The sequence below is a fragment of the Notechis scutatus genome, chromosome 12, assembly GCF_049901735.1.
Source record: "Notechis scutatus isolate UNSWTSFEM ecotype Mainland chromosome 12, rNotScu1.2, whole genome shotgun sequence".
NCBI lineage: Eukaryota > Metazoa > Chordata > Lepidosauria > Squamata > Elapidae > Notechis > Notechis scutatus.
The window spans coordinates 8,424,669-8,440,379 of NC_142020.1; the positions used below are offsets into that span (position 1 = coordinate 8,424,669).

The 15,711-nt window shown below is 41.5% G+C and overlaps 2 protein-coding genes across 3 annotated transcripts in view; one reads left to right on the plus strand and one right to left on the minus strand.

Moving 5' to 3' along the window:
- The window catches only part of ANTKMT (adenine nucleotide translocase lysine methyltransferase), a 144,937-nt gene that overhangs the window by 121,957 nt on the left and 7,269 nt on the right, over positions 1-15,711 (plus strand). The window lies entirely within an intron of this gene.
- The window catches only part of IFT38 (intraflagellar transport 38), a 45,220-nt gene that overhangs the window by 8,216 nt on the left and 21,293 nt on the right, over positions 1-15,711 (minus strand). For both annotated transcript variants that reach the window (XM_087973205.1, XM_087973204.1), the window contains exons 7-9: positions 15,357-15,490; positions 13,690-13,831; positions 4,975-5,047 (exon numbers count right to left, since the gene is read on the minus strand). In XM_087973205.1, coding sequence (XP_087829331.1) covers positions 4,975-5,047; positions 13,690-13,831; positions 15,357-15,490 — 349 coding nt within the window. The remainder of the gene's footprint in view (positions 1-4,974; positions 5,048-13,689; positions 13,832-15,356; positions 15,491-15,711) is intronic.

The window sequence follows — 15,711 nt, forward strand, 5'->3', positions numbered from 1 at the left end:
GCCGAGTGAGATCACGCCGGGCATTTTTCACGCGCTTATCTTGCACCCATTATGTTTACAAACTCCGGCGGGAGCTTCGCTGGCGTAGACCATGCCATCTTCTTGCCTGCCAGCCGCCTATTCATCACAGAAACAGAAGGTCAGTCTTGATAAAACCCCAGATGCATTTTCTGTCAACTGACCTATGTAGTCTCACTCGCCGATTCACATTTACACAGATCTAAGCAATGGCATTTGGGCTCAGCTTGGTCTGCCAAGAAGCCCTTGGGGAAGAGCAAATAAGTGATGCTCTCAATTTTCTTGCCTTTCTACAAACATCCTAAGAGGACTCTATGAACCACTGGCTGCCCCTTATTACACGAGCAGGAGGGTTATTCATCACCAGGTTTTCAATTATACACGTCAAAATGTTTGATTTCAGAATGTGGGAAGCCCGCCCCCGAAGAAACATGCTTTTAAAGGCAGAAAGCAGACCCACTTTCTTAATAGCCCTCCCCCCAGCAGTTATTTTGTGCCCATTAAGGAAGACTAGACCAGCCTATCTACAAAACGAAAGACCTCCAGCTCCAGGGTGATGGGATTAAGAACAGGACATGATCCTTCAGGGTATAATAGGATTAACCCATGACCATTTAGCAGAAGACACCGGAGCTCGCTGCATTGCACAATCTCCTAAGGGCATTTCAGACACTGCACAATGCCCCCAAGAATGGTTTAAACTTCAAAGTCACAGAAACCCATAAAGATCCACCCACTCATTCAATCATTTGTTCAGCTGACCCAGAATTGCTGGTTCTGTTCATCATTAAGCTTTCTTTCCAATCAGCTGCCATGTTATTTCCAGCGTTTTCCTCCCAGCTTGAAACTTGAACCAGATGGATTTTCCTTCCAACAAGAATGATGCTTATCCTGTTTATAGTGGATCTGCTTCTCCCAAAGGTGCTTTGTCCAAGAGGCCCCTGGACTTTCTGGTTTTTCTTTGAAGACATTTCGCTTCCCAGCCAAGAAGCTTCCTCCACTCACTCGGATGAGAAGTGAAAAACCAGAAAGTCCAGTGGCCTCTTGGAAAAAGCCCCTTTGGGACAACCATGACCTGGATGACTGAGAATCTCCATACTGGATCTGCATGTTCATAAGACCATGGTTGTTTCTCAGTCTTTAATTTGGGCTTTCTTTTTTTAAAAAAACAATTCAAGGTCCAGCCCACCTTGAATGCCTCTCTTATCTCTGCTCATTTCTCTTAACTGCCAATTAGAGTCTTGGAGAAAGCTTAACCTCGTAATCAATCTTTATACTCATTTGAACTGCCTGAACCTTCTGATTTCAAACTCTGGTTCACTATAGCATCAGGCAGATTCTACAGAGAGATATGCAACGAATCCTACAGAGGCTGTGCAACCAAACAAGACAGGCACAGATTTCAACGGACAATTAGAACTGCAGAAAAAAAAAAACCTGCTACCAACCTGCCTTCCATTGAGGACCTGTATACTGCACGAGGGTTGTGAAAATATTTACAGACCCCTCACATCCTGGACATAAACTGTTTCAACTTCTACCTTCAAAACGACGCTATAGGGAACTGCATGTCAGAATAACTAGACACACAGACAGTTTTTTTCCCCATGCCATCACTCTGCTAAACAACTAGTAATTCCCACAACACTGTCAAACTATTTACTAAGACTGTATTGCTATTCTTCTTCTCATGTTTTCTATTACCTATCTCCTTCTACTTATGACTGTAACTTTGTTCCTTGTATCTTTGCAATTTAGATTGCTTTATTTATTTTCCTAATATGATTTATGTTGAATGCTTATTTAATATCCTATGACTATCACTAAGTGTTGTATCTTATGATTTAGGATGAATGTATTGTTATGATGACTATGATTTATCACTTATAGCTTTTATGTACACTGAGAGCTTATGCACCAAAGACTTGGCCAATCAAGAATTCTATTCTATATGTCCCTTTTTCAGCTTCTGGCAAAGAACAAAATGTGTTTTGCATTTACCCAGAGATTCCTTGGATGGTGGTACCCCAGTACTCCGATGCTGCTCTTTCCTGGAACTTCTAATATTTCTTTACCAAATCTGTGAGATGCTCCTTTGAATGGCCAGCTCTGGAACTCAGCCCCCTGCCCCGATCCTTACGGCATTTTGCTAACATATAAACAACCTGACAGGATGTCTACGATAAGAAGGAACTGTGTGGGAGCTGAGATAATGATTGCACCAGGGGGAAATTTCAAATCCAGCACTTAATGTGCCTGGTTTCCTTACACTTTTCTCACAAACTTATCTCGTGGCCTTAGGCAAATGCTCATTTTTGACTGATAGTCTAAGGTGATGGGGATGAAATCTGCCAAACATTTTTAAAATGCAAGAACTCTGAATGGGTCCCCCATCTGCCTCTTCTCCCCTAGGCCTGTTAGTGCTCTTCATTTAGGATTTGATGCATTTTTCCAGCAGAAATGTAAGTAAACCAAGCAGACGGTCTCTTTACCTGCCTAAAATGGCTACAATGAAAGAAATGTTACAGAAAAGAGGGGTAAGAAATGGGAAGAGCCCCGCTCCAAAGAAAGAAACTATGAAATTCACTTGCAAATTCATTCTTCAAACCTTTAGTTAAGGCAGTAAGAAGCTTCACTTGGCAGATGGTTTTGCATATTTGCAATAGATCACTGGCCACCCCTGATATAGATCGAATGTTTCTTTTTCAAATTTCTGTGTGTGCAACAGGTTGAGATTTGGAAAAAGAAATAGTTCATCTCTATCGGGGGTGTCCAACTTTGGTGACTTGTGGACTTCAACATGGTTGGCGGGGGACTTCTGGAAGTGGAAGTCTACAAGTCTTAAAGTTGCCAAGGTTGGATACCCCTGATCTACAGTATATCAAATTCCTGGAAATCTGTTGCCCCTTTATATGCACTCTGAGCTATAATCTCCAGCTTTCCTGCCAACACTTCCAGGATTTTGCTATTTAAAATCAAGCTTCAAAGAAGAAAGGGCCTTCGGACTTCCTTGTACAGGACAGTTGTCCATTTAGATCCAACAAACCAGTTTGAAGCCAGTTGTTTGTTCTGTAACTTACAGAATAGAGTACAGAATAACAAGAGTTGGAAGGGACCTTGGAGGTCTTCTATCCAATCAAGCAGAAGATCCTATACCATTCTGGACAAATGGCTGTTCAATCTCTTCTTAAAACCTGCAGTGTTGGAGGCCAGCCATTCTACTGATTAGCCATTCTCTTTGTCAGTAAATTTCTCCTTTGTTCTAGATTGGATCTTTTCTTGATAAGCTTCCCACTGGTTGCTTCTTGTTCTGCCATCCAGTGCTCTGGAGAATAGGTTGACCCCCTCTTCTCTCTGACAGTCCTTCAAATATTGGAAGACTGCTAACAAGTCATCCCTAGTCCTTCTCTTCATTGGACATACCCAATTCCCCCAACCAGCCATCATATGTTTTATCCCCCTGATCATCTCTGTTGCTCTTCTCTGCACTCTTTCCAGAGTCTCAACATCTTTTTTGTAGTGCGGCGACCAAACTTGGATGCAGAAAGCAGTACTATCACTTCAGGTGATCTTGATGCTACTCTATCAGCTTAGAAACTTTAGTTTCTGCATCATAGAAAAAAAGGCATGGAACAGAGGAAAGCCACAAGCCAATAGAAAATCAACAAGCATGACAATATATCAACAAGAAAATCAACAAGCATGACAATATGTGGCTTAATTTCTTTAATTGCTCCCCTAGAGACCTTCTGTTCAGTTCAAGTTAACTCTGTTTGGCAGTATTAAAATTGCCCAGGTGATTCATCCACAGGGTTTTTGCTGACGTCTTATTTAAGATGAGTCAAAACGGTTGGCAGAAGCTACCAGATAAATTATTCCAATCTACTACTAATTTTTCCAGTCAAAAGTTGTTATGTTAATAATTAATATTGTTATATATTTCAATAACCAGCTTAATTGTATCCTGCTTGAAGGGATATGTTCCAACAGAGAGATTTGATCAAAGGGGTGACAAGCAAGAAAGAAGATTATCCGTTTTTCATTCAAGATTTTAAGCTGTCCCTTGCAGGAAATAAATCAAATGAAAGGTTGAGGGAATGAATGAGAACTAACAGAGGTAGCTTTTCACTGTGGTCTTTTAGATCACAAATGTTTAGGCATGGAAGAACAGGACTCGAAAAACTTGTATGAATAGCAACCCTGATGGACTCATCTATAAACCTGGATTACTTAAACAGTTAATGAACTGATCCGAGCTGAAATAATGTTACTAAAAGGTCAACTTCAATCCTGACTGACCTCCAGAAAGTGAGATAGACCCATCTATTCAATGAGCAATAGCTGTACATTTCCCTGCCAAAACTTGTCTCCTGCAAGCCGAAGTTTTCGACCTAAATATATTTGATTAAAAGCCAAATGCATCATGAGAAATCCCAGGGTTTCTTGTGGCCCTCAAAAGCTTTGTGGGAAGCCCAAAAAGTTATTTTGAAAAGCAACATGTTGTCATTTGAGAGCAATATGAGAGAAGGCAAAAAATGTTAGATAAACATGTTTCATTTAATCGCCTTTCTCCTAACTGAGACAAGGGTGGAGACATAGACGGAGACATCTCTCAGATGTGATGGAATGTAGTCTGGATTCCCAGGTGGGAGGGGCTGCTTCCCAGAGAGCAAAGGGGTAGCCGAGCTTGGACTGTCTGGTAGTCAGGAAGAGGGCATAGCGGTTCACGTAGTGCGTCTATAGTTATGCAGATAGTTTTAGTCTGGCAAGATTCTGTCTCTAGGCAAACAGCAATAAAGAAACTACTTGGGAAGTAGCTCCACATGCCATTCCTGGTTTGTTGAGCTGGACAGAATATACGTCCAAGGTCAATTCAATTAGGCTGTTTTGGTTTTACCCATTTATTCAAAACTGGACATGGACAGGACTATCCTGCTGCATGAAAAAGTAACTCACTTCCAGTCTTCAGCAAACGTTTCTCTTCCTCCTTCAGCTTGTTCTGCATCAGCCTCAGGGTGTTTTCTGCTTCCTGTAAGGGGAGATCAAGATCTGGATGGCCACTGCTTGAGAATCCCTGGGCTCAGGAGATCGCTTTAATGATCTTCCACCCATTGCCTCAGGTATTCTGGAGAAGAGGTTGCCCCTCCCCTCTTCTCTGACACAGCCCCTCAAATACCAGAAGATACCTAACATGTCACCCTTAACCTTTCTCTTCATTAGGATAGACTAGAATGGGGGTCACCAACCTTTTGGACCTCAGGGATCACCAAACTCATAATTTTAAATCCCGCCGACCAAAGACCCTGGGAAACCCCCCCCAAAAAAGTCTGCAAGAAAATCCCCCACCCCGTTTTTCCTACCGATCAATCATTCTTTATTTGGGATCACAGGATACCGAATCCAGCTTGTTCTCAGGGAGAGAGGGAGAGACTTTTGGCTTCATGCAAGGAAAGCAGCAGAAGTCTTTCTTTCTCTCCCCCAAACTCCGCCAGAAATGAGTCTTTGTGAGTCTCATGTGGATGGTGAAGCCTTGTGTTCCCGCACAGCCTGGATTAATTGCTTTGGGCTGTGTGCTTTGTGGGTGACGTTTCTCTGTGGATCACCAAAATTTTCTTGCGGACCACCAGTGGTCCCCAGCCCACTGGTTGCCAACCACTGGACTAGAAGACCACTAAAAAATTCCCTTCTTGCCTGAAAAACAAACTTAAAAAAAACCTCTTTCATGCCTCTATTTTCTCCTGTTTATCTTTCATCTCTGATTAAATTCACTTTGCAGCATATTTACGGTTTGAAACAGATGGGCACTTAACATCGATTAGCCTCCGTATAATACCTAAGTAAGCTCTTAGACTGAGAAGTGGGAGAGTTAATTGAGAATACAATTTATTTTTCCTGCAAGCAAAGAAACTTCCCTGGCTGTGAAATGCCACATTAGAAATGGACATTCCACTAGCTGTCAAAATGGAAGCTCACACGGGAAAATTCAAGGAATTTTTGCCAGGGAGAATTTTAAGGTTGTTTCTCTTATGTTTTACCGAGGTTGATATGTGAACCTAGCAAAAGGTTTATAGGAGGCTGTATTGTTTTTGCCAGACAGGTTGATGATATAAAATTTGACTGACATAAATGGGGATGTTTGACTCAATCGGACTCACATTAAGCGGTGATTTAAAGAAAAACAGATCTATAGTTCCCACGGTTCAAGCTTTTGATCTGTGATGGCATGGCGACGATATGCAAATAAACAAACGTGATGCACAAAAGCAGAGTGGAACACATCGTTCTCTGCTCCACACATCACAAGCATTTGCCTATGCAAGTCCATTTTTGCTCTGGGGGGACAAATATCCTGAAATCTGTCAGCACAATCATCTCCCTACTCCCAACCTAATGTTCTCCAGAATGCCAGGATCACAGCTTGTAGAATTGACAACCCAAACTTCAAGATACGTGCAGAACTGATCCAGGTATGGGAGGGGGAAAAAAGAACCACCTAGGTTGTTTCTGGTATAAATTATATTATCTGTTTTCCTTCTGTCTTTGTCTTGCTTTAATTTGCACCGCAGAAGGCTTCCAGCCGGCGATACAGCCAAAGAATCTCTAGCAATCAGTATTTTGACAGGGCCAGGATGAAAATGTTCATTTATTTCTATTGATCATGTACTAATTAATAGCCTGTTTAATACCCTAGACCTCATGTCTTCAGTCTTCAAGCTGAGGAGGGAGAGGGGGTGGGAAAAACCCTATCGGAAGCACCGAGGTAATAAATCATTTTACAGAATATTATAAAAGGAGAATGCAAATTCTGGAAGTTGAATTAAACTAGTTTGACTAGCTATCTCCCAAAGAAGGTTAAAAAGCTGAAAACAAAGGTGTCTGCAGAATAAACAGACAAAAACACCAGTTAATGAGGTTGATCAACACCAAAGCTCTGCAATGCACAATCTTATTTATCCCATAGGGTTCACACAAAGCTGCCTTCACAACTTTGATGAGTCTGCAGTGGTGTCTTGGTGCCTTCAAGTCACTGTTGGACACATTGATAACGTTGCATTGCCTTGATCAGTTCTTCCAATTGAACGAAGCCATGGCTCCTTACAGATTAACAGAGTTGGAAGGGACCTTGTAGGTCATCTAGTCCAAACTCCACCTCTGCCCAAGCAGAAGACCCTACACCATTTCTGACCAATGGCTGTCCAGTCTCTTCTTGAAAGCTTTCATTGATGAAGCTCCCGCAACTTCTGTTCCATTGGTTGATTGTTCTCACTGTCAGAAAATTTCTGCTTATTTCCAGGTTGAATCTCTCCTTGATCAGTTTCCATCCATTATTCCTTGTCTGGCCTTTGGGGGCTTTGGAAAATAGCCTGACCCCTCTCCTCTCTGTGGCAGCCCTTCAGATATTGGAAGACTGCTATCCTGTCTCCCCTGGTCCTTCTCTTCACTAGACTAGCCATACCCAGTTCCTGCAACCGTTCTTCGTATGTTTTAGCCTCCAGTCCCCTCATCATTCTGGTTGCTCTTCTCTGCACTCTTTCCAAAGTTTCAACATCTTTTTTATAGTGTGGTGACCAACATTGAATGCAGTACTCTAGGTGTGGTCTTACTAAGGCTTTATTGAGTGGTATTAGTACCTCCCTTGATCTTGATTGTATCCCTCTGTTAATGCAATTTAGGATTGCATTAGCTTTTTTGGCTGCTGCTGCACACTGCTGGCTCCTATTTAGCTGGTTATCCACTAAGACTCCAAGATCCCTCTCACAGTTACCGCTATTAAGCCTGGTTTCACCCAGTCTATATGTGTACTTTTGGTTTTTCTTGCCTGAGTGTAAGACTTAACTTTTATCTTCCTTCCTTCCTTCCTTCCTTCCTTCCTTCCTTCCCTTCCTTCCTTCCTTCCTTCCTTCCTTCCTTCCTTCCTTCCTTCCTTCCTTCCTTCCTTCCTTCCTTCCTTCCTTCCTTCCTTCCTTCCTTCCTTCTCTTCTTTCTTTCTTTCTCTCTCTCTCTCTTTCTTTCTTTCTTTCTTTCTTTCTTTCTTTCTTTCTTTCTTTCTTTCTTTCCGTCCATTATTCTTTCTCTGGGCTTAGAAAACATCTTGACCCCCTTCCTCTCTGCGGCAGCCCCTCAAATATTGGAAGACTGCTATCCTGTCTCCCCTGGTCCTTCTCTTCACTAGACTAGCCATACCCAGTTCCTGCAACCGTTCTTCGTATGTTTTAGCCTCCAGTCCCCTCGTCATTCTGGTTGCTCTTCTCTGCACTCTTTCCAAAGTCTCAACATCTTTTTTATCGTGTGGTGACCAAAATTGAATGCAGTACTCTAGGTGTGGTCTTACTAAGGCTTTATTGAGTGGTATTAGTACCTCCCTTGATCTTGATTGTATCCCTCTGTTAATGCAGCTTAGGACTGCATTGGCTTTTTTGGCTGCTGCCGCACACTGTTGGCTCCTATTTAATTGGCTGTCCACTAAGACTCCAAGATCCCTCTCACAATTGGACTCCCTTGGGTTCCTTCTGCTCTACAAAAATTGGCCATCTCTTTAGCACTCTACTTGACACAACTAAAGTTAACTTCGGAATCAATGTAATAAGCCATGGCAGTAAGACTGAGTGGTTCTCCTTCCTTTTGTTTGTGTCTGGATGTGCCTCCGAGTCTTTGTTGACTCCTGGTGACTTCCTGGACGAGTCCCTGCAGTTTTTTTTGGCAAGGTTTCATTGCCGTCTTCTTCCTAGGGCTGAAACAGAGGGACTGCCCCAAGGCCATCCTTGTACCTAAGGTGGAGCTAGAACTCATGGTTCCCTGGTTTGTAGACTGATGACTTAACTAGGACACCAAGCGGGCTTCTTTGCTGAGGGAACCCCAAAGATTTGAACTTCTAAAGACGAGACAATCCCTAGGCATAAAGATTTACGGTGAAAACTATCACTCTCTCTGCAATCCTTGGCCTTATCTATGTCAAAAGTGGGCAGATACAACTGGGAAGATTGAGCAGGCAAAGCTAATTGACTCAGGTCCCAGAGGTGCTTTTTCAAAAGGCAACTGGACTGCATTTTGCAGGAGGAGGAGGAGCAGAGGAGGAGGAGGAGGAGGAGGAGGAGGAGGAGGAGGAGGAAGAAGAAGGAGAAGGAGAAGGAGAAGGAGAAGGAGAAGGAGAAGGAGAAGGAGAAGAAAATTTTGCTTCTTGGAAACTCCGTCTTCTTCCTCAAGGAAAAAAAAACTTCCTTAAACCTCCTGAAACATAAACATTTAATCTAAGCATTCTTTAATTAAACAACATTTAATTAAAAGTTAAAGGCCTGGAGACTAAAACATAATGAAGAACAGTTGCAGGAATTGGGTATGGCTAGGCTAGAGTAAAGAGGGACTAGGGGAGAGATGATAACAGTGTTCCAATATCTCAGGGGTTGCCCCAAAGAAGAGGGAGCGAAGCTATTCTCCAAAGCACCTGAAGGCAGGACAAGAAGCAACGGGTGGAAACTAATCAAGGAGAGAAGCAACCTAGATCTAAGGAGACATTTCCTAAGAGTGAGGAAAATTAACCAGTGGAACTTCAAAAGTTGTAGGCGCTTCATCACAGAAGGTTTTTAAGAAGAAACCATACAGGCATTTGTCAGGAATAATACAGGGTCTCCTGCTTGAGCAGTGGGTTGGACTAGAAGACCTTCAAGGTCCCTTCTAGCTCTATTCTATTCTACCTTAAAACATCCTTAGCACTTTCACCAAAACAGCCCAAGACAAGGAGAAACAGAAGAGCCGATACTTCTTGCTTCTTTGCAACCCCTTGCAGGTTCTCTTCCCCTACACACACCAGAGAGACTCTTCGGATCCTCACAGTTCAATCCAGGAGGGTCTCTAGTTTCCACAATCCTTCCTCATTTGACATGCCAGAGCAAGAAACATTAATCTTATGCAAGAACGGAACAACGACAAGCAGGGAAGAAGACGGAAATGCCAGATTCCAACTCACAAGAGTTTATCTTTTTGTTGTTGTTGTTGTTGTTGTTGTTTTTGCTTGAACATTATGTATCCTCGGACACAAAGAGCTTGAAGTTTAAAATTATGTCTGGGAGAGAAGGCCAAGAGGGATGGGAAAAAGATGTAAATGCTGGTAACTGAGATCAGGAAGCCACACTGTTGTTGGTTGTTGCTGTTGTTGTTTTAAAAGGAATCATTAAGGGACTACGATGTGTTACCAGCCTACGTTTCTTCATAATGAGTCTTTTTCTTTTTTCCAATGGCTCACTCTTTGCACAGCGTTTCCAACAGGTCTCCTATTTATTTGCTTACTTTCCCCACTGGAGCTGGTGAAAAGTACGAATTGTAATGATTCAATAAAAAAGCTCATTTGCTACTCTCCTGATGCATTAGCAATTCTAGTGCATTTAGTTTACTTTGGTGAGCTGGTTGAATGCACAGGCTTTATAGGAATACGCTGATAAAAAGGCAGGAACATTTTGCAATGCTTGAAAAAGTTTGTCAGGCAAATTAATTCTGACAGAGGACTTAGATTAACACAGATGGGGCTAAGGGCAATCTTACTAGCTTAGGATGTCACAATTGTCTTCATGCATATCGGAAACGACATCTGTGCACCTGGGAGAGGCCGACGAGGAGTTGGGGTGGGAGAGAGAATTGTGAACACTGGAATTAGAAGATCTTATTTTATGTGCATTGTTTCCACTGGTTCTACAACACAGAGCCTTCAATGCAACTCCCTTTTTATAACCCTGCAATTCCTTAATTCAGGGTAGAGTCAGGGCGACTGGATGGGGCTGAACATTAGAGCCTTCAATGCAACATTATGGGGCATCTTTTAATGTCATATCTGAAGATGCTGAGAAATACCTTCTTAACATATATCATAATAACATATATATCATATCATATCATATCATATCATATCATATCATATCTATCTATCTATCTATCTATCTATCTATCTATCTATCATATCTATCTATCTATCTATCTATCTATCTATCTATCATCTATCATCTCTATCTATCTATCTATCTATCTATCTATCTATCTAATTTTCTGTAAGTCACTGAGAGTGGATGGCCATATAAATTCTCTAAATAGCCCTTGATTTATAACCACAATTGAGCCCAACATTTCCGTTGCTAAGTGAGACAATTGTTAAGTGAGTTTTGCTCCATTTTATGACCTTTATTGCCACAGTTGTTAAATGAATCACTGCAGTCCTATTCTGTACCACTGGTTTTTTTTTAAAAAAAAATCTAAGGTAAAGGGTTCCCCTCGTACATATGTGCTAGTTGTTTCCGGCTCTAGGGGCCGGTGCTCATCTCTGTTACAAAGCCAAAGAAGAGCCAGCGCTGTCCGAAGATGTCTCCATGGTCATGTGGCTGGCATGACTAAACACCGAAGGCGCACGGAACGCTGTTCCCTTCCCACCAAAGTGGTCCCTATTTTTCTACTTGCATTTTTTACGTGCTTTCGAACTGCTAGGTTGGCAGAACCTGGGATAAGTAATGGGAGCTGACTCCATGATGCGGCACTTAGGATTTGAACCGCTGAACTGCCGACCTTTCTGATCGACAAGCTCAGCATCTTAGCCACTAAGCCACCGCTCTACAGAGAACAAAAATAAAGAATAGGCCTGATTACACACTTAGATACTGAATGCCATTTCTTTTCATTGGCCTTTACAAATGGGAAGAGAAACTTTTCAAAAGCTTGTTGTTGTGTAATCCAGAGGGTCTCAGTTAGATGACAAAATGTTTGCTCAATCTTTGATTTTCTTTTCCAATTAAAAATGTAATCTAGCCCATATTACCAGCTGTGGTACAAGAGCAAAGAACACAGAGCATTGTATTTGCCAAGCGGTTTAGAGATTAGAACTAGATCACCTTATAAACATTCATTTCTCCCTCAGGCAAGGAGAAAAAAAAAAAGCACAATTTCTTAAAAACACTCCGGGAAAACAAACACATAAGCAAGTATCTTGATCCTCTCAAAAAATAGAGGCCAAAGGATGTTATTTTCTTTGCACCTGGTTTACTAGAGCAGTGGCCCCCAACCTTTTTTGTGCCATGGCCCGGTACCAGCATCACAAAATGATTTGCAGCCCGGTACCGGCATCAGCACGCATGACAAGGCAAGGCGAGCCGAGCGACCGGCCAGCCAGCCGTCCCCCACTTCTCCCCGCCACCTTCAACTCCTCCTTTGTACCTTTTTTGTGCTTTCTTAATCTCCTCCGCCATCAGGACGGCTCTTCGTTCGAAGCCGCTCCCCCCCTTCAATGAAACTAAGGCGCGAGGATTCCTTCAGGACCCAAACGCCGCTTTCCAACTGGAAAAGCTCACCCGGAAGCACTTTCTCGTCGAAACAAGATGGCGGCGCCCAGCAAACCGGCGGCCCGGTAGAAAATGATCCACGGACCAGTACCGGTTCGGGGCCTGGTGATTGGGGACCCCTGTACTAGAGTGTTTGCTAAACTGGCAGAAGAGGCAAATCAGAACTAAGAATTACCAGCAAAAGTCCATTACAAAAATTGCAACTTAATTTCTAATTTCTTTGTTAATATGAAGAAGGAGATAATGATTAGAAAGGACTGGAGTGCAGTTCTAAAAATGGCTGGAATAAATGACTTTCCAGCATTGGCAGTAAAAATTTCTGGCAAATATGCTCAAAAGGTAAGCAATTAGTACAGCAAAAAGGGGGAAAAAGCTATTCTTTCCAGACACTTGGCCACCTAACCTCATTTTAAAGACAATTTGGGATGAAGATTCTGAGGTGCCTTTAAGTTCTTTAAAGGAAGCCCTTGAATTTTTAATTGCAAAATTCTTCTATAAATGTATTGATACCTTAACGCTACAACTAATATAGATGAAAATCATCAGGACAGAATTTGTAAATTCAATTTAAACAACTCAGCTAAAGAAAACAAGCATAATATATATAGACCAATTTATTTGAATAAGAATGAAGGACATCTGTGTAAGAATACAATATAAAGATATTAAAAGTCTGTATATTGTGCCTGTGTGTTGTTTTCTATTTATGGTTCCCACTTGGAAAGCTGAAACTATGATGTAGACTAATGTAAGATTAAGAGTAATAGCTTCCTTAGCTTATAAAGGAATATATTGCTGTGAAATTAGGGTGGTTTTTTTAATGCAACTAGGCAACGTTTCATGTACCAAAGATATATCTCACTGCAGAAATTAAGCTATTGGCTTGGACAGGTAAAATAATTAACCTACCCATTCCCAAAGAATTTCTATAATTCCTTAAAATGTCTGTAGGCCATTTTTTAAAAAAAATAAAAAAGATGAATTACACAACCAGAATCCAGTGCATGGGTCGATGTACTTTACTATAATGCTGGGGAAAACGGGGCTCACAATTACAAATGACTCTGCTGTTACTCCATTTATTCATGGCGCCTCTCATCACCCAGGTGGGATTTTCAAAGGAATTGTATAATTTTATTTTTATGGATCTTTGGCTATTCTTTGAAAAGAGGGCAGTTTTCTGAAAAAAATGAAAATCAGTAACCTGAGGATTACAGAATGCAGAATCAAGCTCTAACGCTGAGTATATCCAACAACTAGGATGAAACAGCAGATAACAGAATGGTGTTTTAGGGAGGCGCCTGGTAGAAATTCTGACTAAAGCAGTTTAGGTACAGCCATATTTAGAAACGCTCACCTCAAACCTCTCTTGCTCCATTCGGTGTTGGTCATCCAGCTGCTGTTCCAGGTATGTCAAGTTACGAAACTTCTCCACGTAACAGCTATATTGTTTCTGCAACTCCTCCTCAATTTTCTCATATTCATCCATAAAGGCTGGGCTGGTAAGGACGAAAAAAGCTGGATTTCATACAATGCAGTAAGCCATGATTTATTTAATCATGATTTATTTGTTATAACTAGCTGGGAGAGAGCCTGGCTGACAAGCAGCCACCAATTCTTCATTGCCCAACATTAGGCTGATCTGTCCCAAAGGCAGGAAACATGGCTGGAGTTCCTGGGGTTTATGTAGTTGAAGCTCCAATGAATTTGCAGGTTGCCACCAGCTGCTAGAAAAAAAATTGATTGCTGAAAAGAATCCATTTTTTTAAAACAACAACATTTGTGGTGGGTTTAAAAGTCATTACAATGAAAAGCTTAAGCCAAAATGACTGAGTAAAGCTCGAAGTAGCCTATGCTTGTTTATTTGAAAAGATGGTAGCATAGGATAGGACAGGACAAAAGACAAGACAAGATATAAGATGCGATAAGGCAAGATGAGATGAGGTGATGAGATGAGATGAGATAACCTTTATTGCCTTTTTTTATTGTGACCACACTTGCACATATTAATTCTGATGCCCGGTCTCAAAAGAAAAAATATATATATACACCCATACACCTACATGCACACACATATACATATGCTACACACACACATCTATCTATCTATCTATCTATCTATCTATCTATCTATCTATCTATCTATCTATCTATCTACCATCTCTGTCTCTATATGTCTATCCTCTTTCTGTCTGTCTGTCTGTCTGTCTGTCTGTCTGTCTATCTATCTGTATATCTATAAATATATCTATCTCTCTATTTCTATCATCTCTCTATCTCTCATCTGTCTGTCTCTATGTGCCTATCCTTTTTCTCTTTATCTATCTATCTATCTATCTATCTATCTATCTATCTATCTATCATCTATCTATCTATCTATCTATCTATCTATCTATCTATCTATCTATCTATCTACCATCTCTGTCTCTATATGTCTATCCTCTTTCTGTCTGTCTGTCTGTCTGTCTATCTATCTGTATATCTGTATCTGTATATCTGTATCTGTATATCTATAAATATATCTATCTCTCTATTTCTATCATCTCTCTATCTCTCATCTGTCTGTCTCTATGTGCCTACCCTTTTACTCTTTATCTATCTATCTATCTATCTATCTATCTATCTATCTATCTATCTATCTATCTATCTATCTATCTATCTATCTATCCATCCATCCTTCTATCTATCTATCTATCTATCTATCTATCTATCTATCTATCTATCTATCTATCTATCTATCTATCTATCATCTATCTGTCTACCTGTCTATCTGTCTATCTATAAATATATATCTCTCTCTATTTCTCTCTCTCTCTCTCTATCTACCTACCGTATGTATCTATCATGACCTGGCAAAAGGATGATTAAAAAACAGCCCATCGTTGCAGTGAGCACACTGGAAGGAATCAGGGGAGCCATATGCATTACAGCCTCCCTGGGAGGTCAAACTGTTGTCACCTCACTGCAGGCGACTGAACCTTCAGTTAACTCTTAACGGGGGACCAAGAGGAGCTCAGCACCTACCGAACACTCTGCAGGGTTTGCAGCCGCTTGTGGCTTCTCTCCAGCTCGGATTTCCTCTTCTCGATCTTGGCCTCCAAACTGGCTTCATCGGCGGCCACGTTGTTGAGCATGTCATTGGTTTTCTGGACTTGCTCCTGCAAAAAAAATAAAAGGGCGGGGGGGGGAAATCACACGCAGCAGAGGTGAGCTGCCAATTCTATGGCAGGCCATCCAGAGTGACACCTGTGACTCTACGGTAGAGGGGCGTGAGATGGGTGAGAGTAAGAAGGACAAAGAGGAGGAAACTCCTTGAGGTAAACTGGAGAAGGAAGGTATGGGAAACCATCTTAAAAATCCTCAACTTACGACCCACAAT